Genomic DNA, 27981 nt, shown 5'->3' with positions numbered 1-27981 from the left:
TCAAAAAGTCGGATTCATGTATTTTATTAACTTGTCATAATGTTTTTAATTAGACAGACCTAGGGCTGTGTAGACTGGTTTGTACTGCAGCGTCTACAGTATTTTCTAAACATTTCTATAACTATTCAGATTTCGAATTTGAATCCAAACCCACGTATCACTATAACGTATGAATGTTTTTATTTTTCTTCCTTTTTTAAATTAATTTTGCCATACAACAAACAAATTACGTTTCAACCTTGTAGGAGTGAACTCTTGCTTTCATCATTCAAAAACTTTACGGTTTCTTTTCATTTTCATCAAAACGAGCAACGCGCAGGGGTTGCCGAATATGATCTACTAGAAATAGGACTAAGTTAAAAAATTTTCATGCTCTCTTGATATGAGATAATCACCTAGACAAATTAATTTTGCCGGAAAACAGTTTTCGATATTTCTTGATTTCTTACGTGTGCCGTAACCTTAAAATCCAATCATTAAAGATAGCATTTTCCTCGTTGAAGTGCAAAGTTGAGCAGACGGCGATATGAGCCGAGGTGAACAAAATCGTGTAAAACTATTTATTTTCGAGAAGCAGCTTAAGCTGTCGCCACAATTTCACCTATCCTGCACGTGCCAAGTTGACGCCAGCCTTATATTTCGTTATGTTGTATTCTCTTGTAGCACTGTTTGCAGACAGGAACCGTGTTCTCCGAGTAGTGGGCTGGTAACGAGCACTGTCTCTCAATGCAGCGGCGACAGAACACTTCTCCACAATTCCAACAATGGTACTACAAGCAGAAATACAGTCCTTCTTAAACACTACATCATATTGAAACAGTGATACAACAAGCAGAAATACAGTCCTTCTTAAACACTACATCATATTGAAACAGTGATACAATAAGCAGAAATACAGTCCTTCTTAAACACTACATCATATTGAAACAGTGATACAACAAGCAGAAATACAGTCCTTCTTAAACACTACATCATATTGAAACAGTGATACAATAAGCAGAAATACAGTCCTTCTTAAACACTACATCATATTGAAACAGTGATACAATAAGCAGAAATACAGTCCTTCTTAAACACTACATCATATTGAAACAGTGATACAACAAGCAGAAATACAGTCCTTCTTAAACACTACATCAATTGAAACAGTGATACAATAAGCAGAAATACAGTCCTTCTTAAACACTACATCATATTCAAACAGTGATACTACAAGCAGAAATACAGTCCTTCTTAAACACTACATCATATTGAAACAGTGATACAATAAGCAGAAATACAGTCCTTCTTAAACACTACATCATATTGAAACAGTGATACTACAAGCAGAAATACAGTCCTTCTTAAACACTACATCATATTGAAACAGTGATACAATAAGCAGAAATACAGTCCTTCTTAAACACTACATCATATTGAAACAGTGATACAATAAGCAGAAATACAGTCCTTCTTAAACACTACATCGTATTGAAACAGTGATACAATAAGCAGAAATACAGTCCTTCTTAAACACTACATCATATTGAAACAGTGATACTACAAGCAGAAATACAGTCCTTCTTAAACACTACATCATATTGAAACAGTGATACAATAAGCAGAAATACAGTCCTTCTTAAACACTACATCATATTGAAACAGTGATACAATAAGCAGAAATACAGTCCTTCTTAAACACTACATCGTATTGAAACAGTGATACAATAAGCAGAAATACAGTCCTTCTTAAACACTACATCATATTGAAACAGTGATACTACAAGCAGAAATACAGTCCTTCTTAAACACTACATCATATTGAAACAGTGATAAAACAAGCAGAAATACAGTCCTTCTTAAACACTACATCATATTGAAACAATGGTACTACAAGCAGAAATACAGTCCTTCTTAAACACTACATCATATTGAAACAGTGATACAACAAGCAGAAATACAGTCCTTCTTAAACACTACATCATATTGAAACAGTGATACAACAAGCAGAAATACAGTCCTTCTTAAACACTACATCATATTGAAACAGTGATACAATAAGCAGAAAGACAGTCCTTCTTAAACACTACATCATATTGAAACAGTGATACAACAAGCAGAAATACAGTCCTTCTTAAACACTACATCATATTGAAACAGTGATACAATAAGCAGAAATACAGTCCTTCTTAAACACTACATCATATTGAAACAGTGATACAACAAGCAGAAATACAGTCCTTCTTAAACACTACATCATATTGAAACAGTGATACAATAAGCAGAAATACAGTCCTTCTTAAACACTACATCATATTGAAACAGTGATACTACAAGCAGAAATACAGTCCTTCTTAAACACTACATCATATTGAAACAGTGATACAATAAGCAGAAATACAGTCCTTCTTAAACACTACATCATATTGAAACAGTGATACTACAAGCAGAAATACAGTCCTTCTTAAACACTACATCATATTGAAACAGTGATACAATAAGCAGAAATACAGTCCTTCTTAAACACTACATCATATTGAAACAGTGATACAATAAGCAGAAATACAGTCCTTCTTAAACACTACATCATATTGAAACAGTGATACAATAAGCAGAAATACACAATGTTATAACCGGCTGTTTTAGTTTTTATCTTCAGTATTTTTCCGACCTCGGTCACACTTTTTCTCAATACAAGAAAAATAACTCCCCCCTTTCTCTTTGTCCTGTTGCCACTTGTTTGACAAGCGTACAAATTGAAAAAACACCCTCTTTTAAACCAATCAGAATGCAGTATCTGCTACCGCGCCCGCTGGAAAACATAAAGTCAACTCAGTAGTGCAACTAACAGAATTTTAAAAGCCCTGTACTGATACGACACCGCAACCTAAACAGCGATACTACGAGTTGAAATTAAGCCCTAACTCAAAGAGAGATACTACGAGTTGATATAAAGCCCTAACTCAAAGAGTGATACTACGAGTTGAAATAAAGCCCTAACTCAAAGAGTGATACTACGAGTTGAAATAAAGCCCTAACTCAAAGAGTGATACTACGAGTTGATATAAAGCCCTAACTCAAAGAGTGATACTACGAGTTGAAATAAAGCCCTAACTCAAAGAGTGATACTACGAGTTGAAATAAAGCCCTAACTCAAAGATTGATACTACGAGTTGATATAAAGCCCTTACTCAAAGAGTGATACTACGAGTTGAAATAAAGCCCTAACTCAAAGAGTGATACTACGAGTTGAAATAAAGCCCTAACTCAAAGAGTGATACTACGAGTTGATATAAAGCCCTAACTCAAAGAGTAATACTACGAGTTGATATAAAGCCCAAACTCTAAACTCTAACTAAAGAGTGATACTACGAGTTGAAATAAAGCCCTAACTCAAAGAGTGATACTACGAGTTGAAATAAAGCCCTAACTCAAAGAGTGATACTACGAGTTGATATAAAGCCCTAACTCAAAGAGTGATACTACGAGTTGAAATAAAGCCCTAACTAAAGAGTGATACTACGAGTTGATATAAAGCCCTAACTCAAAGAGTGATACTACGAGTTGAAATAAAGCCCTGACTCAAAGAGTGATACTACGAGTTGAAATAAAGCCCTAACTCAAAGAGTGATACTATGAGTTGATATAAAGCCCTAACTCAAAGAGTGATACTACGAGTTGAAATAAAGCCCTGACTCAAAGAGTGATACTACGAGTTGAAATAAAGCCCTAACTCAAAGAGTGATACTACGAGTTAAAATAAAGCCCTAACTAAAGAGTGATACTACGAGTTAAAATAAAGCCCTAACTAAAGAGTGATACTACGAGTTGAAATAAAGCCCTCTATTGACAATACACCATTATTGAAACAGGCTGTACAAGTGGAGTTACAGTTCTCTTTCGTACAATGACATTGGACAATCGATGAAACAATCGACATGGGGTCTCAGACACCGCAGTTACCGTCTTTATCAATCACAATCATTTCTTAGTAGCCTATGATCCGTACAAAACTACTCCGCTATTTTAAATGTCAACAAGGAGGACCACCAGGTATAACTTTTTGTTATTTTTATGGTCCGTCTTTTCACTGATACTAAATCAGTTCAATTGTTTATGTGTGTACGCTTATAGGTGAAAACAAAGTGAAAGTTCAAACTAAAGAAATTAATGGACAAGGAGCCTAGGCATCTACCCTCTTGACAGACACACGATTGATAAAAGGCAAAGATACAAATAGCCGCGGACAAAATAATTCAATAGAATAAAGACAGAAGTGAAGTCATCTACCCACAATCCAAAAGTACTTACCTTTCGGCTAAGGAAAGCAATTGGCAAGGAGCAGGTCGAACACTGTGAAACATCTCTGACCGATTTCCACTTGATAGCGATGGGCGGCAGTTCCATTAGCAAATCATCCATAGTCAGACAATATCTTTTAAGTGCTTTTTGTAAGTGTTCATCCTCACACAGTGATGGATTTTGTGTCTCTCCTTCCTTTGCAACGACAGATATTGATTCGTTAATAGTATCGTTGTCAGAAAGGCTGAGCTCCTTTTGCCCATTATTTTCAGCGGATAAGTCCTCGGATAAGTTCTGTACATTCTCGTCAACCAAAGCTGATTCATTCTTAGTTTCTGCCGGCTCAATGTCGACCTCCTCGTATCGGCTTTTACTATTGTCGGAGACTGAGCTTTCGTTAACAACACCTTGCCCGTTTGGTTCTAGCGAGTTAGAGTAGTGCTCCCTTAACATCTTCAGCAACTCAATACGCTAAGAAAAAAGAAACAACACCTCTAAGATCTACAGTTGTATGGCCACATTAGGCACCACAAACCCTTTACCTTCGCAAGGAGCTTGACATGATCTTGCAGTGAGTCATTGTGATCAATGATGCTACTGGTGGAGTCCAAAAGGGTCTCTCTTGGGTGAACCTCGTTATCATATCGATTATACATTGCGCGCCAAAACCTGAAATTACTCAAATTCAGATTTTTCACCACAACCAGGATGGGAGGAAGATACCAGATAGTTAATGGTGAGTAACTACAATACCAGATAGTGCATGGTGAGTAACTACGATACCTGATAGTGCATGGTGAGTAACTACGATACCTGATAGTGCATGGTGAGTAACTACGATAGTATGGTGAGTAACTACGATACCTGATAGTGCATGGTGAGTAACTACGATACCAGATAGTGCATGGTGAGTAACTACGATAGTGAATGGTGAGTAACTACGATAGTGCATGGTGAGTAATACGATAGTGCATGGTGAGTAACTACGATAGTGCATGGTGAGTAACTACGATAGTGCATGGTGAGTAACTACGATAGTGCATGGTGAGTAACTACGCTAGTGCATGGTGAGTAACTACGATAGTGCATGGTGAGTAACTACGATACAAGATAGTGCATGGTGAGTAACTACGATAGTGCATGGTGAGTAACTACGCTAGTGCATGGTGAGTAACTACGATACCTGATAGTGCATGGTGAGTAACTACGAGACCAGATAGTGCATGGCGAGTAACTACGATAGTGCATGGTGAGTAACTACGATAGTATGGTGAGTAACTACGATACCTGATAGTGCATGGTGAGTAACTACGATACCAAATAGTGCATGGTGAGTAACTACGATACCAGATAGTGCATTGGTGACTAACTACGATACAAGATAGTGCATGGTGAGTAACTACGATACCAGATAGTGCATTGGTGACTAACTACGATACCAGATAGTGCATGCTGAGTAACTACGCTAGTGCATGGTGAGTAACTACGATACAAGATAGTGCATGGTGAGTAACTACGATACCAGATAGTGTATAGCGAGTAACTACGATAGTGCATGGTAAGTAACTACAATACCAGATAGTGCATGGTGAGTAACTACGATACCAGATAGTGCATGGTAAGTAACTACGATACCTGATAGTGCATGGTGAATAACTACAATACCTGATTGCTTGAGGTGAGGTATCCGGCCATAACGCGTCATCTTGCGTGACCTCTCTGTACAGCGGATTGGCATAGTCACTGATATTCTGCCACATGTATCCCCACAATGAGTACGTCCTTTTAGGGAGTCTGTAAACCATTATGATTCAATTTCACGAAAAAAATGGTAACACGAAATTTACAAGCTGTTCACCTCTACAAAGACCAGTCGCGCATGCATAAACCTGGTGAGGCTCGGCAATATCCAAGTTCAAACTCACCCTAGATCTCTTCTTTCTTTCTGGCAGTTACCAAGAAATGTCCCAAACTGCAAAAAATAAATAAAAGTAAGATAAGCTGTAATTTGATTTTCAAGTAAGTTTATTTTCATTTCCTTGTTTTCTACTTTAATCACTTTCAGCTCACTGTATGGATAGGCCTCGATTTTTTTTAGCTCGTTCGTGTGAGCCCGCCATCATTGGCACCATGGAGCACAGGCTAACACGTCGGCTGGAAACCTAGCCTACTGTATGGACAGAGTACCTGGCAGGAATAGACGTGATCATGAAGCGTCAGTAAGAACCTCTCGTTGAACTGGAATGAAAACGGGAACTGCTGCAGAAGTTGCCATATACTTTCCAAAAATTGCAGGAAAACTGGCGAAAACTCTTTCTGGTCTGACTGAAGAAGACCACATCTAACAGACGCATACAAAAAGCGCAAACAATAATAAGTAAAGAAACATGCCAGAGTCATCAGTAAATAAATACGAACATTCATCTGTAATCAGTAAATAAACCGACAGTGACATCAGTAAATAAACACACAGAATCATTAAAAAAAGATACGAGATAGTTTTTACAGATATGTAAAGAAGAATGTAGTTCATAAAACAAGGAGTGCATCTCTTAGATTATGATTGTTGTGTCCTTGGTTATTCTATGAGGGTAAAACGCATTTCTGTTGAGTCTTGGGGAATGCTGGTCGATAAGAAGTGATTGTTGCAAACATTTTTTACTGTTTAAAATAAGCAAGGGGAGGCACATACCGATCGGTGAACTTGTGACCAAATGATAACCATTCTTTTTCAATCAAAACCTGTAGTGTAAACAAAGCATTACTGTTCCAATCGTAATTATGGATGAAATGAGATAACTCTGAATTCTCACAGATATGAGCATTTGTTTGCAAATTTCATTTTAAGTGATAAATTTCGCCAAGAAGCTCATTGGTTAACATGGCCGTCAAACTGACGATATGCAACGAAAAGAAAAGTGGTAAGCATCCGAAAATGTGAATCTAACGCTGTTAGTTAATGCAACGTCTTGATATTTTATATTCTTTTAAAATAAAACACAGGGAAAAAGATCTTAGCTCAATATAAAATATTTAATGGATCAAAAATAATATATCATAACATGCACCCGCAAGTTAGCGAAAAATGCATTAAAAATTCAACCCATGGTATAAGAAAAATCATTTACCAATCATCCAAATAACAAAGGAACAAATATGTAATAAACTTTCAACACCTATGTAAAATAACAATATACAAGTTACTTACTTGGAAGCCATGAATTGTTCTGTAGTAGGGGTCTAGTATTATACTAGCCAGTGAGCAGGTCTGTGCAGTTCTATCCCAACCATCACTACAATGTACAAGAACACTGGCCTTCTCCATGGCCACAGCCTGGGAAATTTCATTTGCAACACAGCATTACCATACAGACTATTCAGAGATGAGTAGGTGGGGCACTGGGGGCATGTGCCTCCCCCCCCCCCCAATGGCTAAGCCCCCAATATTTTATTTTCTTATTTTTTCTACATTGTGCCCCTCTCCCTAATCTTACATGGCCTGCTACAGCTCTGTTATTGCATATAAAAGGTGGATAAGATTTCATACACATCTATATTAAATAGACATTGCATTATTTATTAGACTTCATACTCAGAAACCTAATACCTAAATTAGACGAAAAACACCTCCTCGTAGACAGCAAATAAACTATGAGCTTTGTTTCAGGTGGTAGTCTGATTAAAAGAGGTGACATTTATCATCACCATTTGACAATATACATTGTAGATAAGGTGCAGTTGTAATGTATGCAACTGGTTAGCTAGAAGCATACCAAAGACTGTCTAAGTATTAAACAGAAATGGGAATGTGGGTAAGAAAAAGAAATACTTAGTTTAGAGGTTTTGGCATTCTTTTCTTTGTACCTTGGCAATAAAGACAGATGTATCCAGGATATTCTTGATATGCTTCAACCAATTGCTTGCCTCCAGTCCACTATAAAATGCCCCAGCAGGAGTCTTAGGGCTCTCCCCCACAACTGAAACACACAGACATGGAGTTTTAAGTTAAACATCTCTCTTCAAATAAACTGTATGATGATAATCCTTGGAGTGTGGTTATCAAAGGGAAATTCTGTACCTTCAAGCATCTTGAATAGTGACTGCCGCATGACGTGAATATTCTCAATTCCAACAAACTGGAATTTGACATTCTCATAAAAGTCTTCACTCTCATAACCTTTTCCAGCGGCTCTGTTAGCAAGGGCATTCAGCTAAATGAGAGTAAAAAAACTTGACTTAGTTAGCTAGTGCATAAGCTAGATACATAGAAATCAAAGGAGGCAACCTAATAACAGTGAAAAAACTTGTTTAAGATTTTTAGCTATAATCACCCGTGGTCTGGTGTCCACTATGTAGATGAACTTAGAGTTTGGATTGGAGTTTAAAAGAGCTTGGATCATTTGCTCATCTTCAGGGCATCGTCCTTTGAATCCACCAAGTGGCTGACTACATCTGCACACTGCAGCCTATGAAAAAAAAAAGTACTCAAACCTAGACATAAAACACATAAAGAGCTAAATGAAATACATGCGGCTGACTACCTTCAGTATATCAGGGGCATTATTTTACTCAATGTATGCCAATCGACACACCATGACGTGTATGTATGTACTGTATGTACAAGCTATGCCAAGATGTGTACAGGTTATGAAGTGAGCCCCTTTGTTAAAAAAAGAACACCAAGGGTGCTAAAAAAAAGCATTTCGGTAGTGAGATCTGTCAAAACTTTGTAGCCATGCAAAGCTAGTCAGAACTGTTATACCTTGATCTCAACTGAGTTGAAAAAAAAAGTTAGCATTTTTTTTTTAAATCCCTTAAGGAAATGCTTTGAATACTATGGCAATATATATGAGCTAATAGTACTTTTTTTAATTGCTCTTTTCAGGTTTTACCTGTGTGCTTTTGTGGTAGAATGAGAGAACTGGAAGTCGACCTCGACTGCGGAACCTTGAACTGCCTACCAAAACTTCTTTTGTTGCAGACTTTGGAACGTACAGGATATTTGGGTAGGTGTCGCACAACTAGGAAATTAAAGAATTAATATGATCAAGTGTAGATGTAAAGGCAGAGAGACAAAATCACTATGACCAAGGCTATAGTACATGGCAGTAACAATGGGGGGCTGAAGATGCACTGCATACTAACTAAGGCTAAGTTTAAATGTTGTTTTATCCATGAGCCATATTCAATGGAAATGCAATGCAATTTTTTACAGTATGTACAGTTATGTATTAACACTGACTGCATAGAGACACTAATCATTGACGATTTGTTAGATTATTTCAATCTCAGAAAGAGAGGGATGTCCTGATATTCATGTGTTTAATCGCATTAGGGGAGCAAGCATGTACTAACCTCATAGTCTTTATTTAACTGGGTTGCAGTCCACAAGTCAGATGGCACCCCCATGCGTGTGTAGTCTGATTTAATATCAAAAAGTGCCCATCCTGCAGATTGGGTCAGCTTCTCCGTTTGTGGTGAATAACTGAAGGCATAAAGATCCTCCAGCTTTTCTGGAAAAAGTACTTTTAGTTGGCATATTTACGTGTAGTATTTCAATGTTTACCCATTATCACAATCACACTAACATTTGTTGTTTTGTTTGGATAGTTTTCAGCACATTCTAACATAAGAGCCTCATCATTGACCCGCAAGGCCCCAAGAAAACTTTGGGATTAAAAGACTATGGCAAGAGATAAAGGTCAGCTTCAGATCCACTCATTGCCAAGTGATGACAAACCTCGATTTGAAAAGAATAGGAGTGCAGTGTAGATGTCGTGACACTCCTTCTCTTTTGGAATAATGAGTGTTGCATTCTGGAAGGTCTTGCAGCGGATGCGAAGTGGGGAACCAGCTGCATTCAGTGGAAGTTTCTCCAGTGACAGGATATGAGAGTGAAGAATCTAAATGATCAGAAAAAGCAATAATATTACCAAATATTCTAACAGTAGTATCCACTTTGTTAGTCCGGTGAAAAGATAGAAATCTGAAGAATCAACTGCTTTTGAGAGGGGGGTACTTATGTATTTAAACTGGGCACTTACTGGAAGCTAAAATTTCGGTTATAAAGCACATAGCAATCTCTTGGATCTGCTCTTACTTTATCTTGTGATTTATTTGAGAAAATATACACACCCAAGTCTCCTTTGCACCAACAGGATCCACAAAAATAAGATGAGTTGGAGTTAGATAAAGTGTACCCCTGGAAACCTTCTTGCTAAATCTGGTCTTAAGTCGGACTTGGTCAACCTAAATGGAGAGATCACAATTAAATTCAGGCTGATCAAATTTTAACGCTCACAAATCACTAATAACAGCAATCAGTTCATTATTTTTTTATTTGTCCCTCTTGCAATTCCCACTGAACAAAATAGGCTGTTTAAGAATCATGAAGAATAACCCATTGCCCTCTATGTTGTTGCATTTGTTTGGCTAGCCAAATACATTATTAGTGCCCAATTCATACTGACTTGTGGGATCCTAAATACAATAAGCCTGATGTAAGATTTGTTTGAATGTAAAGCACACTGGGTGAAAAACAACAGAGTGTGAATTGACAACCGTTATAGTAATAAAACTGGAAGAAAAAAAAACTCCCTATGCCTCCTAGCTCACAGATCAGTCCTGTTAGACAACAGGTCTGACCTCAAGTGAGAGAATAATAGGGAGGAAGTTGAAAACTAAACTTCCAACTGCTTCACATCCCCTCCGAACCAAAGCTGATAGACAACAGAGGGGACTCCAAGCAACAAGTTGAGAGATGACAATACCAGGAAAAGGGGGACAAAGCACTGTATTTATCACAGGGTAAACCAAGTATGGCGCAGTCAAGGAGAAAACTGATCCTGTGTGATCCTACAGGTCCACAACTGAAACTGGCTCAGTATTAAGATAGAACAGAAGTTATCTCATCCAAACAGGGGGAAATACAACAATGATCCAGAATAGAAAGGTTAAAAAGTGGTTCACTGTATCATATGAACGGGGGGGGGGGGGGGGGGGGGGGGGGGGGTATGGGGTAGAATGCCCCAGTGCTCCAAAGTCCAAGAGAATAGAAAGGTTAACAAGTGATCTGTAATACAACCTGTATTTTACATGAAGGCTATTGTATTAGACAAAATAAATTTAAATATGGGAAACTTACAGCTCAAATCATCCCTGTAGGGAAGTAATTTGGTGGTAGGTTGTGATGGTTCTACCCTACACCCGCTTGTTGTATTACATATGCATATCAATTAACCGGAAGGAATCTCAGAGTTACTCAAATGCCGGCTGTATGGAGTAGTTGCTGTGTTGCGTGTGTGACGAATAGTAACGAGAAAGTTTACCTTAGCAGTTTGTATGATGTCCATTATTTGCGCCATACTGTTCAGCTTAAAAGTTTAACTTGCCAGGGCAAGATTTCGTTCTATTTTGCTATTTCTGAACCCCCCTTTCGTGATCCCGTCGCCATCTTGATCACAAGCACTCCGAAAGGACCCCTGGGTAATGTAAGTTCATTTTCTCAAATGACTTGTGATTGGTCGGCATAGCAAAACCAATCAAATCGTTCGTATTGTAACTAAATTAGTCGTTCTAAAATCCAATTTGATTGGATAATTGGACCAGTGGGCCAATCACATCTCTCGTTAGAGTTGACATGATGGAGAGAGAGAAATTTAAGCATAATTCGAAAATGGCGGCAGCTACGTTTGGTTCTGGAACTACAAATACATTGGGGACAGGCTTTTCCTTCGGGGGCACAACCACTGGGGGAACTGGTCCGGTTCCATTTGGCTCAAGTACTCCCAGAGCTAGCGGTTTTTCAGCAATTAAGCCGTTGGGAATTGCGACAACGACGGCCAACACATCTGGTTTATTCGCGACTCCAGCCGCTACAAAAACTACCACTGGAATAAGTTTTGGCGCTACCGGCACACAAGCAACGTCCGCTAGTACTGGACTGAGCTTCGGTCAACTCGGTAATACTAGTACTTCTACACTCACTGCATTCGGTCAGCCTAGCACAACATCCGCACCTACAGGCATTTCATTTGGCCAACCAACGAGCTCGACTGGTCTATCCTTAGGCGCTTCAAGTGGGTTGACGCTAGGCGGCCTTCAGGCAACAACCACAACTAGTGGTCTGTTCGGAGCTAAACCAGCTACCACAACTAGTTCTCTTTTTAGTGGTGCAAATACATCTGCTTTAGGCTTTGGTGGCTTAGGGACTTTGGGTGCGAAGTCAACAGTAGCTACTACTACCACTGTAACTGGTCTTGGTGGAACAGGGTCAAGCTCTACCCTACTGTCTGGAGCTACAAATGGGAACACCAACAAGCAAGGGTAAGCTTGTGCCGCGACATCATAGCTCCATAGTAAAACTTAGTCCTCCTTAGGACTAAGAAGAAAATGAAGAAAATTCCTCTGTTTTCAAAAATTCTAGATATGTGTACCGTAGTAAATACCCCTATTTCCAAAATTTCAGATACATGTGACTTAGTAATACTAGGCACATGTATTCGGAATATGGTGCAAGTATCCAGATTTTTGAAAACAGAGGTTTTTCTCTCCATATTTAAAAGGATACATGTGATATGGTACTAAATGCAAATCTCATCCTGAAGTTGAAAATTTTATCCGACTAACTTTCCCATTACATTAAAAAACCTCTGTTTTGGTGTACTCATATATGATGTATATGATAGACTTTTTGTTACTCTTTAGTATGCTTCAGCCCCTCTTTATCTTGACACATTTTAAATGATGTGGGCTATCTAAAGCACCCAACAAAATTGATAAGTTTTGATATGTGAATAGCCAGTATGGATGGTACTCATCCATAAATTCTGTATGGATATAATCTTCTATTTGTCCAAGAACCAGATTTACTGAAAAGCCTTCTTTTAGTGCTGAAAAATTTGAACCCCCCCAACCCACATAGTTCCCTTTCCCCTCCTAAAAAATGCAAGGCACCCCCCCCAAAAAAAAAATAAAAACGTTAAATTATATACATCATTAGCATCCTACCTGAAAGTAAATGCTTAACCTGAGAAATTTAATCCCTTGCAAACTTACTTACAACAGTACAAAGGCTTACAAAAGTAACTTATAACACTGTTTTTTTTTCTAGTGAGCTACAGAATCTCAAGGACAGTCCATTGCCAGACAAACTCAATGAGATAGTGGAGCACATCAAGTAAGTGTTGTATCTCTGCTACCAGTACTGTATGTGTTATGTTGACTTCAGACACAAACCTTAAACATTATTTCCCCTCTTTCTTTCTGTGAAGTCTGTTCTCAATGCAAGAGAATTGACATTGCTGGAATGAGTCCTATAACGTCAATTTCCTGGCAAATTTTAGTTGTCATCAGTATGATTTATGCATTATCTATCGACGTTACGCATATATAGCATGTAAGGTTGAGTAATCTTTGTTTGTTGTTGTAATCTTTATTGAGGGTAGCATATTTAACCGAATATACAGTTTTCTAACATATGGCCCTCGGTTAGTAAGCACTGTCACTGGGGGTGGTCACTGCCAGAGGGTTAATTGCGTCCCCAGTCGTTCTTTTATGTCCCTTCGATGTGTCACTTCTCTGATATAACCAAATTTGGTATGATATCATTATGATGATTACTATTTCTTCTCTGATATAATATTCTTTTGACCATAGTCGTTTCAACACATCTTCAACCCGGTTTTATTTTTAGAAAATATGTGAAGGAGCAAAAAGAACATCGTGATGAGATATCACGTTACTCTGCAAGTACCATGCATAAAGTCCGTGAGGACACAATAGCGCAAAGACAGGTATGTGCAGTATTCAGTATTTTTATCAGAGGAAAGCATGAACAGAAACAAGTCAATAAAATATTTTTATTACAAAGGGTAATATTTCCGATTTCACATATAATGGTTCTTCAACAAGTGGTAAGTAGATTAAGTGCCCAAACTCACAAAGATGAGCTCAAGCTTATGTTATGGAAAGCTTCTGCTTGCTGAAAAGTTTTAAGTGAAAGATAACTCAAAACATTCTATATATCGTCAATGTCTTAATGTCTTTGCTCAACCTGAGAACAATATTTCAAAATGTAATTTCTAAGAAGCTGGGCTCTTGTATTATTTAAGCTTCACAGCATTTTCAATTACATTGCTAAGATGCATATTTTCAAGACTTTTTATGATGATAGAGTGTATGTCTTGTAATGTATATGATTTATATGCCAGCATACATAGGAGTTAATGAGATGTAATACAGCACATAGTACATGCAACAGGCATTGTCAGTGAACAAATCATAAATCATATTTCCTTAGGCTTCACTCTCTCTTGTTTCCTTTACAGTTACTTGCTGTTGTTCTGAACAGTATCCAGAGAGATGGGTGTTCAGTAGAAAATCTGAAAATGGATGTTGCTCAAGTAAGAACTTATGAACAACTTTTTATATTGTTTTGAAATGTGAAATACAGAAGATAAGTATGCTGCATATTTTCACTTTACTAAAAGAGCATAAAAAAGACGGAAAATGTTGTATTAGGTGGGAATAGAAAATGATAAATATATATATATATATATATATATAAAATGATGGTTGAAGGCTTTCATAGAAAGTGCTCAATACTCGAAAGTAGAGCGGTGTATAGTGTTGGTTTGATAAAAATACAAACTACATAGGTTTCCCTACAGGTCTGTTTCGTGGTTGCCCACTCATCAGTTGCCCACTCATTGTGGTTGCCCTGATGAGTGGGCAACCACGAAACAGACCTGTAGGGAAACCTATGTAGTTTGTATTTTTCTCAAACCAACACTATATATATATATATATATATATATATATATATATATATATATATATATATATATATATATATATATATATATATATACATACATGAATATATGAATATATATATATATATATACATACATGAATATATGAATATATATATTACATGAATATATATATATGAATATATTTATTACATGAATATATATATATATATAGCATTTTTTATGCAGAATGCGCTGGAAAGCCCACTTCTTTCTCAACCCCGATCCCACTTCGTCTTCAAAAGAAACATACGGCTTCAAATCGACCAAAAACCTCCTCCTATTTATGAATTAAAAGACTTTGAATGAATCTCCTGATGAGTGGGCAACCACGAAACAGGCTTGTAGAGATGAAACAGTAGTTCGCATGTTTTTTTCCTACATACCAAGATATATCCCGCTCTACACCTATGTATTGAGCACTGTTATATGAACGCCTGCACTCACGCATTATATATGTATAATTGGAATTGACGTGGTACATGCCCAGTACCCGAACCTCTCTAATAAATGTTGACTTGACTAAAATTAACAGGAACTTAAGAATGCAGAGATTTGTCAGAGGACTAGTGACATCCCCCCTGCCCTTCAGCATGAGAACACACTACCACAAGAATACTTCCACCGCCTGGTGGAGTCCTTTGAAGAGAGGATGCAAGTCTACAAAAAACAGATTGACATCATGGAGAGCCACTTATGCTCTCTATCCCAAGGCCATACATTGACACCACAAGGTACACTTTACATCATGCCATACACACTAGCATATCAAATACTAACACATTCAGGTACACTTTATATCACCCCATACATAACACATCGAGGTTCATTTGGTATCATGTCATACACTAGCACATCAAGGTGTACACTTTACATCATGCCATACACACTAACATATCATATACTAACACATTCAGGTACACTTTATATCACCCCATACATAACACATCGAGGTTCATTTGGTATCATGTCATACACTAGCATATCAAGGTTTTTCACTGTATATCATGCCATGCACTAACACATCAAGGGCCACTTTACACCATCCTTGCACAAAGACATCAAGGTCCACTTTACACCATGCTATACACTAACACATCAAGGTACACTTTATATCATGCCATACACTAACACTTCAATGTCCACTTTACACCATCCTTGCACACACATCAAGGTGTACATGCCGCACAGTACACTGACATGCTTTGCCAACACTCACGAGGTTTGTTTATTTCAGATCTATCTCAAGTTATGCACCATGTCCATGAGACCTTCATCGCTTTAGCAGCTGAATTGCATTCTATCCATGAAGCAGTCAAGGTAATTGTGTGCATTTTGCTCAACTTCCATTTGGAAGATATTTAAAGTTTTCCAAAACCTTTTACTACCAACTTTCTTAACTTGGTGTCAACAGTTCATTAGCAGAGGGACAATAAGGTGGGGCAGTAACGAGGAGGGTGGCTCACCAAAACCATGCTTTGAGAAATGAAGAAATTTTGCACTAAATCTGGACTAACTTGGCCTTCCATAGCCTCTAACATAAATTCCACTGTTTAGCATGCTCATCACCTATAAAATAGCATTTTCAATGTTTATACTCGCCCTCCAAATAAGAAATTCTTCTTTTGCCTTTGTCAGGATAAAATGCTGTTTCTAAATAGGCTATATTATTATGTACAAGTGGCAGATGTCCCAACTAATAACAAACATGTTATATTGCTAACTACTGATTCAATCTTATAGATACAGAAAGAACACTTCTTAAACTACAGAAAAGCTTACTTCAAAGACCCCACTGATGTGTTTACTGTTAGGCAGTGGCAAGTGAATAAACCAAGTGAGATATAAGCAAATATTTTAAATAACATTGAACCAGCAAATTATATACTATATTGCAGGATGTTAGAATGTCTCATCTGCCAAGTTTTTTACCGTAACCCGCAGTACCGTTGGTGTTTTAGTTATGTTGTTGTTTACCATCAACCATGTTGATCAGTCTTTATACCAAATGTAATATTTCTTTATCTGTGCTCCAACTTTCTTCAATAGATCATTTGACAAAGTCTAGTAGTTCCTGTAAAAAAGCCTTTTATTTTGGCAATTTTAGCAATGTCATTTACTACAATACTCACACAGCCCTTACTGGCTGTTATTCTTGTGCTACAATACTAACACAGCCCTGTATATTTTGTTTTTAGATCCAGATCTTGGAGTGGGGCCTTCTCCTTTTAACACCACTGGGAACACTGCCTCATTGGCTACTGTTACTAACCAAGGTAACTTATCATACCATGTCAGACCTAGTCAGGGTGACTAATACCCAAACGGACACAGTCGCTAGTCAGGGTAACTAATACCCAAACGGACACAGTCGCTAGTCAGGGTAACTAATACCCAAACGGACACAGTCACCAGTCAGGGTAACTAATACCCAAACGGACACAGTCACCAGTCAGGGTAACTAATACCCAAACGGACACGGTCGCTTGTCAGGGTAACTAATACCCAAACGGACACACTCGCTAGTCAGGGTAACTAATACCCAAACGGACACAGTCGCTAGTCAGGGTAACTAATACCCAAACGGACACAGTCACTTGTCAGGGTAACTAATACCCAAACGGACACTGTCACCAGTCAGGGTAACTAATACCCAAACAGACGCAGTCGCTACATTTGATTTCCACAAGAATTATTGTTAACAATATGACTCCCCCTCCCTGTATTATATACAGTTGACGCAAGGACACCTGCTTGACATGTCTTCTCCTACCCAGGTAGCCTCGGCAACCAACTTTCTAGCCTGAAGACCACAGGGTTTGGAGGAAGCAGTACGGGTAGCCAAGCGAGCTCGTTGGTATCAAATACCTTTGGGTCCAGCCTAGGCACCACTGTTAGCGGCACTTCCTCACTTGGTGGCCTTGCTAGCAACACTCTTGGTGCAACAGCAGCTGGGTCCATTTCTGGGCTCGGTTTTGGGGCCCCGACAAACACGGGCCTTGGTGCCTCGTTTGGTGTAACACCACAGGCAACTGCCACCCCATTCGGAACGAAGCAGAAATTCGAACTTCAACGCCCTCCTGCTGGAAGCAAACGAGGCAAAAAGAGATGAACAGATGGGGAGGCTAGAGAAATTTAGAGAGGAGGGCGCGTGCCGTTTTGGTGGGCTAACCTTGATAAAATCTCTCAGATCCATCTACCGACGCATTCATGGGATTGAACTGTGCTTATGACATGGGGCAAAATTAGTGAAGATAATGCATGTTTCAACCGACTGGGAACCTCTTTCTATGAAAATTTACCCCCGCACCCCTTCTGACAAAGTTGCTATTAAACATCATGTGCATCGTTTTGTTGGAAAGGGGGATAAACTACCAACAATCACTCAAGTATGAAAAGTAGCGTTTTAGGTATATTCTCTACTCTTTTGTCACCCGTTAAAGTTTGCATGATGCACTAACGACAACAATTCTATATAAATGACGAATAAAAGTTCAGTTTTAATTAGCAAGTTTTCGAAAGTTATTTTAAAAATCGACTCATTATTCCTAGTTTTGGGGTTGAACGGCCCGTGTATTTGGGCACCGGCAACGCATTGCAATACTTGGCGCACTTTGTAATACTTGACGCACTTTGTAATACCTGACGCACTTTGTAATACTTGACACACTTTGTAATACCTGACGCACTTTGTAATATTGGACGTACTTGGTAATACCTGACGCACTTTGTAATACCTGACGCACTTTGTAATACTTGACACACTTTGTAATATTGGACGTACTTGGTAATACCTGACGCACTTTCTAATACCTGACGCACTTTGTAATATTGGACGTACTTGGTAATACTTGACGCACTTTGTAATACTTGACGCACTTTGTAATACCTGACGCACTTTGTAATACTTGACACACTTTGTAATACCTGACGCACTTTGTAATACTTGACACACTTTGTAATACCTGACGCACTTTGTAATACCTGACTAACTTTGTAATACCTGACTCACTTTGTAATATTGGACGTACTTGGTAATACTTGACGCACTTTGTAATATTGGACGTACTTGGTAATACCTGACGCACTTTGTTATACCTGACGCACTTTGTTATACCTGACGCACTTTGTAATACCTGACGTACTTTGTAATACTTGACGCACTTTGTAATACTTGACGCACTTTGTAATACTTGACGCACTTTGTAATACTTGACGCACTTTGTAATACTTGACGCACTTTGTAATACTTGACGCACTTTGTAATACTTGACGCACTTTGTAATACTTGACGCACTTTGTAATACTTGACGTACTTTGTTATACTTGACGCACTTTGTGATAATTGACGCACTTTGTAATACTTAACGCTAAAATTAACCATGTACCATCAAATTAATTGTCAAAGGTTCCATATATAAAGAAAAATAAAATATAATTCAATACATTCGAATTCAAATCGTCATCTCAAAGTCACGAAACCTGCAAAGTCATATCGGCCTTCCACTTTCGTGTATACAATATCACGATACATCGTGTAGTAAGGTCATACCTTAATTCAAATTGTATTTATTTAGTGTCAAAAAATGACTGACTTAATTATTCGATGTCGCTTCTATAAACAGGATTATTTTCGTTTTTACATTGTTCACCCTCCGAAGGTGTTTTTTTGTGCAGAACATAAACAAGATTGTCCTAGTGCTGATACCCATGTCACCTCTATGATATATTAATTGTTATACTTCCCGAATTAAGTTTCTTTGCCTTTCGCATCTGTCTTATTATTATCTTCTATTATCCTGAACTCTTGTAGTGGATAACTTGGTGATTCCCGGATTTTCCTCATTCTATTTTTTGCGTAATCAGGGAAAGGTGTTCTGTTACGCTTTAGCCAACACTAAGGGCCAACACTAGGACTTTTTAATGAGATCATGAACTGATAACATCTAAAAGAACCCCTATCCTGTAAAAGAATAACAGAACCCTTGATCGTCTCTGACCTTGAGAATAGACAGACCTCTAGGTATCTCGGCTTCAAGGTGCCTAGTGTGTTTGGCGTTATACTAGCGGCTTGAGGGTTGCTCACTTTGACCCTACACAAATCCTATAGCCTCGCGGGGTAGTGAAATTCTTTACACAAGTTTATCGAGTTAAGGGGGAATTTTTTGCAAAACTCTATCGAGTGGAGGTGAATTTCTTCTCACAAGTTTATCAAGTGAAGGTGGAATTTTCTCACAAGTCTATCGAGTGGAGTTGGAATTTACCCAAGTCTATCGAGTGGAGGTGGAATTCTCACAAAAGCCTCTCAGGATCGGTGGAGGTGCTTGGATTCCGTGATGGATGCTGTTTGGATAGCCTCTAGCTGCTGTTTGTTGTTGGGGCTCACTATTGCTGGTAAGGCGAGGGAAAGTTCGAAACTTTGTAGTTTTGCGATGCTCAAACGAATTCCAAAACCGATATTAGAGTTCGATATTCTATGCGTAGTTGATATTTTATCCTAACTCCGGCATTGTTGTTTACATTCCGTTATCTAACAAGTACCGAGAAGTTTGTATTTTATTTCGACGTGACTCAATTTTTTTTTCAATCGAACACCTTCGGGAACGATTGGGTTCAGTGATCGAACAAAAAATTCTAGTGAGTGATAACCAAACTTTTTTCCTCCGTTTACTCCTCCCGCCCACACGTTATCCATTTTCAAAAACCTCCGGACATAGGTGAACGTGAAGGCTTAGTGCTAGCCGGCGGCGTTTCTGGCTTGTTTAGTCCTCCTGGTAAACAATCAGGCCCCATCGAACCCAGAGGGTGGTGGTGGTGGTGGTGGTGGGGGGGGGGGTTGCAAAGGGTCCTATCTAAATCCGATAGTAATAGTCCCGTGGAGATACTGCAATTGCATAAAAAACTTAATTAAACTCCTCCATGATGACGAGAAGAGACGTAACATAGAACAGAACAAGCATATAATCAAATGTGTTGCGGTAGCAGTGCTGTTTTGGGGCCGCCATTGCCTTGCGGGAGGAGGGAGAGTCGAGTGTCAACATCACAACAGCAAAGACGAGAATAAGCATGCATGTCACCTCAATGGAAATGATAGACCAAGAGCAATGATAGACCAAGCGCAGCAGTGCAAGCTCTAAAGAAGTGTCATAGTGATATGTTCCCCAATATCTCCAAGCTTGTGGCACAATACCATTCTACAAGCTGCGAATGCGAGAAAAGCACGAGTACACTGCGACTCCTCCACGCGTATAACATATCGTGCATGGGGCAAGATAGAGAGGCTAATCATCGAGTGGTTTATGAGTTTGCGAGACAGCACCCTATGAGAATTAACTATCAAATTAAATTGGTCAGAAGATAAGAATCCAGAAGTATATATATAAACAGTCAAGGATGTGTATAGATGTGTTTGAGATTAAAGGAAACAGATTTATTCCTCACTCCCCCCCCCACCCCCACCCCCCCCCCCCCCCCCGCCCGTGAGATTAAAGGGAACAGATTTATTCCTCACCCCCCCCCCCCCCCCCCCCCGCCCGTGGAAAGGGTAAAAAAAATCCTTGGTGCGGGCCTACGATCGTTTGCCATAAGGAAAACGATTCGCGATCGTACAGCACAATTAGCTGCGACCGAGTGCGATAATATGGAAAAGCCCCTTGCAAATCAGCCAAAACAGCGGCGCCACTCACTATATCATTGCTCGCACCGCTGCGCTCGGTTGATCACAAGATACCAACAACCAGAGCGGTAGCAGTGGATAAGGCGCGGTGGCGCGTGCTTCATCAATATGTTTTTTGGAAAATATAAGTATATAACCAGTAGGTGCGTAACTGTGGCCCTAAATATATTCTCAATGTTTAGGCATCCTCCCCCACTCCCCCTTCCAATATTTGAGGCCGTATGCGACACGGCGTCCACAAAGCATTGCTGGGCTAGCAAGCTGGGGCTTGTTGCACTGGACGTAGTATTTGATGATATGTTTTTTAAATTATTTTTTAGCTCCGCCTATTCCCTCCCCTCAAGTGACGTATGTGGACCCCTTGTCAAATACGTCGGTGATCATCGCTTGGAATACCATAGACAACAGTACAGGGTACCACGTCTTCTATAAAGTCCATGCGAACAGCTATGCGGGCTACAAGTCAAAGACCTTTGCTGGCGCGCAACCGTCCTGTCTGGGTGCCCACGCGTGTAACATCACTGGGCTCAAGCCCGGGGTAATGTACTGCTTCAAAGTCGCGGCGTACAACGAAGACGGCTTGTCTGACGGATGGGACAGCAACAATTGTTCTCTAGAGGCAACACAGGGTGGTAAATATCATAAGACAGTATACACGACTTATTGACGCGACTGGAAAATAAAATGACTTTTTATAGCCTAATTTGTATTTTTTTTTTTGGCAAAAAAAAATCGCCTTGTCTAAAATAAGCGCGCAATCGCAACTATCTTAATCAATCTAGACTTGTGTTCTGACACACATAACCCATTTTTGGCAAAAGACAGTCCCAGGTGGTATTTCCAGACGAAATATGTATTTCTTTGGCGATAACGAAATTACAAAATCGGCTTTAAAAGTTCAAGCTCCACTAATAATAACATGTTGCGCTCAAGTAAAAAACAATGAGTATTGCCATTTGTAAATAATTCGCTAACAGCATGTTTCTTCGCATTTAAGGAAAGCCAACAACTGCGCCTTGGACTAATAACAAAACCACACCCATCGCCACTGAGGACACCACACTACAATCCACAAGTTTACCAACTGATGGATCCTCTCCGCGCCCGTGTCCCACCCAAGAACTAGTGGAGCCTACAAAAGGTAAGCAGAGAAAGTACCCGTGCCCTACCCATGAACTAGTGGAGCCTACAAAAGGTAAGCAGAGAAAGTACCCGTACCCGTGCAATGAACTAGTGGAGCCTACAAAAGGTAAGCAGAGAAAGTACCCGTGCCCTACCCATGAACTAGTGGAGCCTACAAAAGGTAAGTAGAGAAAGTACCCGTGCCCTACCCATGAACTAGTGGAGCCTACAAAAGGTAAGCAGAGAAAGTACCCGTGCCCTACCCATGAACTAGTGGAGCCTACAAAAGGTAAGCAGAGAAAGTACCCGTACCCGTGCCATGAACTAGTGGAGCCTACAAAAGGTAAGCAGAGAAAGTACCCGTGCCATTAACTAGTAGAGCCTACAAAAGATTAGTAGAGAAAGTACCCGTGCCATGAACTAGTGGAGCCTACAAAAGATTAGTAGAGAAAGTACCCGTGCCCTACCCATGAACTAGTGGAGCCTACAAAAGGTAAGTAGAGAAAGTACCCGTGCCCGTGCCATGAACTAGTGGAGCCTACAAAAGATTAGTAGAGAAAGTACCCGTGCCCGTGCCATGAACTAGTGGAGCCTACAAAAGGTAAGTAGGGAAAGTACCCGTGCCCTACCCATGAACTAGTGGAGCCTACAAAAGGTAAGCAGAGAAAGTACCCGTACCCGTGCCATGAACTAGTGGAGCCTACAAAAGATTAGTAGAGAAAGTACCCGTGCCCGTGCCATGAACTAGTGAAGCCTACAAAAGGTAAGTAGGGAAAGTACCCGTGCCCTTCCCATGAACTAGTGGAGCCTACAAAAGGTAAGCAGAGAAAGTACCCGTACCCGTGCCATGAACTAGTGGAGCCTACAAAAGATTAGTAGAGAAAGTACCCGTGCCCGTGCCATGAACTAGTGGAGCCTACAAAAGGTAAGTAGAGAAAGTACCCGTGCCCTACCCATGAACTAGTGGAGCCTACAAAAGGTAAGCAGAGAAAGTACCCGTGCCCTACCCATGAACTAGTGGAGCCTACAAAAGGTAAGCAGAGAAAGTACCCGTACCCGTGCCATGAACTAGTGGAGCCTACAAAAGGTAAGTAGAGAAAGTACCCGTGCCATTAACTAGTAGAGCCTACAAAAGATTAGTAGAGAAAGTACCCGTGCCATGAACTAGTGGAGCCTACAAAAGATTAGTAGAGAAAGTACCCGTGCCCTACCCATGAACTAGTGGAGCCTACAAAAGGTAAGTAGAGAAAGTACCCGTGCCCGTGCCATGAACTAGTGGAGCCTACAAAAGATTAGTAGAGAAAGTACCCGTGCCCGTGCCATGAACTAGTGGAGCCTACAAAAGGTAAGTAGAGAAAGTACCCGTGCCCTACCCATGAACTAGTGGAGCCTACAAAAGGTAAGCAGAGAAAGTACCCGTACCCGTGCCATGAACTAGTGGAGCCTACAAAAGATTAGTAGAGAAAGTACCCGTGCCCGTGCCATGAACTAGTGGAGCCTACAAAAGGTAAGTAGGGAAAGTACCCGTGCCCTACCCATGAACTAGTGGAGCCTACAAAAGGTAAGCAGAGAAAGTACCCGTACCCGTGCCATGAACTAGTGGAGCCTACAAAAGATTAGTAGAGAAAGTACCCGTGCCCGTGCCATGAACTAGTGGAGCCTACAAAAGGTAAGTAGGGAAAGTACCCGTGCCCTACCCATGAACTAGTGGAGCCTACAAAAGGTAAGTAGAGAAAGTACCCGTGCCCTACCCATGAACTAGTGGAGCCTACAAAAGGTAAGTAGAGAAAGTACCCGTACCCGTGCCATGAACTAGTGGAGCCTACAAAAGATTAGTAGAGAAAGTACCCGTGCCCTACCCATGAACTAGTGGAGCCTACAAAAGATTAGTAGAGAAAGTACCCGTGCCCTACCCATGAACCAGTGGAGCCTACAAAAGGTAAGTAGAGAAATTACCCGTACCCGTGCCATGAACTAGTGAAGCCTACAAAAGGTAAGTAGAGAAAGTACCCGTGCCCTACCCATGAACTAGTGGAGCCTACAAAAGGAAAGCAGAGAAAGTACCCGTGCCCTACCCATGAACTAGTGGAGCCTACAAAAGGTAAGTAGAGAAAGTACCCGTACCCGTGCCATGAACTAGTGGAGCCTACAAAAAGTAAGTAGAGAAAGTACCCGTACCCGTGCCATGAACTAGTGGAGCCTACAAAAGGTAAGTAGAGAAAGTACCCGTGCCCTACCCATGAACTAGTGGAGCCTACAAAAGGTAAGTAGAGAAAGTACCCGTGCCCTACCCATGAACTAGTGGAGCCTACAAAAGGTAAGTAGAGAAAGTACCCGTGCCCTACCCATGAACTAGTGGAGCCTACAAAAGGTAAGTAGAGAAAGTACCCGTACCCTACCCATGAACTAGTGGAGCCTACAAAAGGTAAGTAGAGAAAGTACCCGTGCCCTACCCATGAACTAGTGGAGCCTACAAAAGTTAAGTAGGGAAAGTACCCGTGCCATGAACTAGTAGAGCCTACAAAAAATTAGTAGAGAAAGTACCCGTGCTCTACCCATGAACTAGTGGAGCCTACAAAAGGTAAGTAGAGAAAGTACCCGTGCCATGAACTAGTAGAGCCTACAAAAGATTAGTAGAGAAAGTACCCGTACCCGTGCCATGAACTAGTGGAGCCTACAAAAGGATGAGTTTATTAGGAAGTGTGCGTTCCACATAAGAGCTGATGGAGCCTACAAAAGAAAGGTGACATATTGGAGTACCCGTGCCCCATCCAAGAAATAGTGGAGCCCACAAAAAGGTAAATAGAGAAGTACAAAAACTGGTGAAGCCTACAAGAGGTTGACTATATAAAAAAGTGTTCGCCCCACTCAAGAGCTGGTGGAGCCTACAAGAGGTTGAGTAGGTAAGGTACGGACCAGTAGAGAAGTGATGATAGGGGGATGGGGGTTGGGAGTTGGCGAAAAAAATTCACGCAAGGAAGAAATATATCTCTAATATGTCACTAAGAGTGCTTTATTTATATAGCGCAAGTATCTATATGTAACTTATTGCCCGTGAGTAAGATAAGCTTGCCCCAAGCAAGTAAGGTGTCGCTATAAACATTGTTTTGTTTTACAGGATCAGAACTTTCAAACAAACAAACATTCAACTGGCTGCTATACGTCGTCGTGCCGATGGCGGGCCTAATTGTGATCCTAGTCATCAGTATAGTCGTCCTTGTATGGAGACTACACATTAATCAACGGTAAATCTTCAGCGATTTTTTTCCGTTTACTTTTTCCACAGGACTCTACAGTTCCGGTCTACTGATATCTCTATATATAAGTGGGCTTTTTAGGAACCATTCAGTATTTATGCCAGGGGGGAGGGGGAGCTGGTAAGAATTAATAGAGGGGGGTACAACGGGATAGACCCATGGGTTATGTCCCAAGGGCTACAGCATGGGCATATGCTAACTATTATTGCTTGGGATTATTGTAAATAACGCGGGTTGGTTTTGTCTTATCACGGGCTTTAGGATAATTTGAAATGCCTCCTCAACCTGGTAAATGAGTAACTCGACCACCTCAACCCCCAGCGGCGCGTTTTTTCTCTTCCTCGTTAATTAATGGGGAAAAAAAACCGCCGCTGGGGGTCGAGTTACTCATTTACCAGGTGGCGGCGGTTACACAGCGCGTAGGGACAGAGCTCGCTGCATGAGCGAAACCAAGGCAAATACATCCAGTCAAAGTAGGGATACGTGCTTTATTCAACACTAACAAGACATTAGACTTTATTACGGACTTTAAAAGCACACTAGCATACAAACATTGGCACCAGTCGGGCCAAGACGGGACGCTAGCACAGCCTATTACCCGTTCAGTTCGGCAACCATGGACAGCTGTTTCGTCCTTATTAGGACTCGTCAGCATGGCATAGCCGGTTTGCCTCAGTTAAACTTCATCGGCAAAAAAAACTGCAGGGCGACTTCGACTCGAACGAAGTGCTTTAAACCACAGCTTAGATCCATGTGGGATCTAGAGCTGCGACCGGGCTAGCGTGATGCCAATTGTGTGGATCACGCATGCGACCTTTGCTAGTCTAAAACTCCGTCGGATAGCCAACTATCCTAAACAGCTGTCCATGGTTGCCGAACTGCACGGGTAATAGACTGTGCTAGCGTCCCGTCTTGGCCCGACTGGTGCCAATGTATGTATGCTAGTGTGCTTTTAAAGTCCACATTTACTACGTAGTCAAATTATCCTATAGCCCGTGTTGCAAGTGGCTCTTGGATTTGTTTGCACTAAGCATTGCAAAAAGTGTTTATAGTAAATATATAATATAGTAAATGTTATTTTCCCAGGTTTTACAAGCTCTACAACAGACAAAAGACAGCAGAGCTCGGTCATATGACAAAAGCCAACGAAAACGCCGTCTAAGCTAGAGCCGCCATTTATCACATGCCTTCGCAGAAACTCTCGCTCCCCCTCCCCTCTCTCTCTCTTCTTTTGAGACATGGGGCGGAGGCTAGAATATATCAGAGGAAAATTTTGCATATGCCGTCTGGAAAAATAAAGAGGTTGCGGTGTTTTTACAATTTAAGGCGCGTACCCAGGATTGGCTGAGTGTGTGTGTGTGTGTGTGTGGGGGGGGGGGGGGGGGGGGGGTGTGCACTCATATGTATCATATAGAAATTTGAATATTCCTTCCACAAAAAGTGTATGTGTGTGCGTGCACGGAGGGTGGGGGGGAGGGCTGTGTACGCGCCTGACTCGCTCTCAGGGGCAAGTGTGAGCAAGCATTTTTCTGCGCTCCCGGGTTAAAACGGTGAGCCTGTGCTCGGTTCTTCATTTTATTTCTCTTTAAAATTTGTAGTTTCCTTCGGGAGTTCCTTTATCTTATCAATATTGAATATCGCAGTAAATGTTATAACTGTGTTGAATAAATACAAATAAATCCGTGAAGGGATGAGCAAAAGGGAGCAAGGAATATGGATTTTGCTTAGACCGCTTTTTGGCGGTCACCCCCTCATTTTCCTCCCCTAACACCCTACCTCCACCAATTCCTTCCCGCTAACATTTTCTCTGCCCATTTTGCTAGTCTTTATT

General features: G+C 40.4%; 3 protein-coding genes across 4 annotated transcripts; 2 read left to right on the top strand and 1 right to left on the bottom strand.

Moving 5' to 3' along the window:
* Positions 1–8: 8 nt before the first annotated feature.
* On the bottom strand, positions 9–11766 carry LOC5506075 (myotubularin-related protein 6). The gene is made up of 16 exons (XM_032374400.2): positions 11610–11766; positions 10417–10530; positions 10022–10184; positions 9637–9794; positions 9174–9302; positions 8613–8747; positions 8360–8492; positions 8146–8258; positions 7490–7615; positions 6974–7023; positions 6469–6622; positions 6207–6253; positions 5947–6075; positions 4824–4950; positions 4291–4752; positions 9–770 (listed from the first exon to the last, which is right to left on the bottom strand). Exons 1-16 carry the CDS (start codon positions 11643–11645, stop codon positions 633–635), a joined length of 2214 nt encoding a protein of 737 aa, XP_032230291.1. The 5' UTR covers positions 11646–11766; the 3' UTR covers positions 9–632.
* Positions 11767–11907: 141 nt separating this feature from the next.
* On the top strand, positions 11908–18602 carry LOC5506072 (nucleoporin p58/p45). 2 transcript variants are annotated; one of them, XM_032374402.2, is made up of 9 exons: positions 11908–12606; positions 13394–13459; positions 13976–14075; positions 14610–14684; positions 15631–15829; positions 16333–16415; positions 16839–16932; positions 17294–17371; positions 17877–18602. In XM_032374402.2, exons 1-9 carry the CDS (start codon positions 11921–11923, stop codon positions 17900–17902), a joined length of 1407 nt encoding a protein of 468 aa, XP_032230293.1. In that variant the 5' UTR covers positions 11908–11920; the 3' UTR covers positions 17903–18602. The 2 variants fall into 2 exon arrangements, with proteins under 2 accessions (XP_032230293.1, XP_032230292.1); XM_032374401.2 differs by having other exon boundaries at positions 11909–12606; positions 17873–18602.
* A 1454-nt stretch (positions 18603–20056) lies between these two features.
* LOC5506076 lies at positions 20057–27854 on the top strand. Its single transcript, XM_032374403.2, has 5 exons — positions 20057–20489; positions 22092–22403; positions 22769–22912; positions 26012–26138; positions 27237–27854. The coding sequence occupies exons 1-5, from the start codon at positions 20432–20434 to the stop codon at positions 27310–27312; spliced, it is 717 nt and encodes a 238-aa protein (XP_032230294.1). The 5' UTR covers positions 20057–20431; the 3' UTR covers positions 27313–27854.
* The last annotated feature ends 127 nt before the right edge of the window (positions 27855–27981 follow it).

This window comes from Nematostella vectensis, chromosome 10 (genome assembly GCF_932526225.1).
Source record: "Nematostella vectensis chromosome 10, jaNemVect1.1, whole genome shotgun sequence".
NCBI lineage: Eukaryota > Metazoa > Cnidaria > Anthozoa > Actiniaria > Edwardsiidae > Nematostella > Nematostella vectensis.
This window is presented reverse-complemented; position numbering and strand designations above follow the sequence as displayed.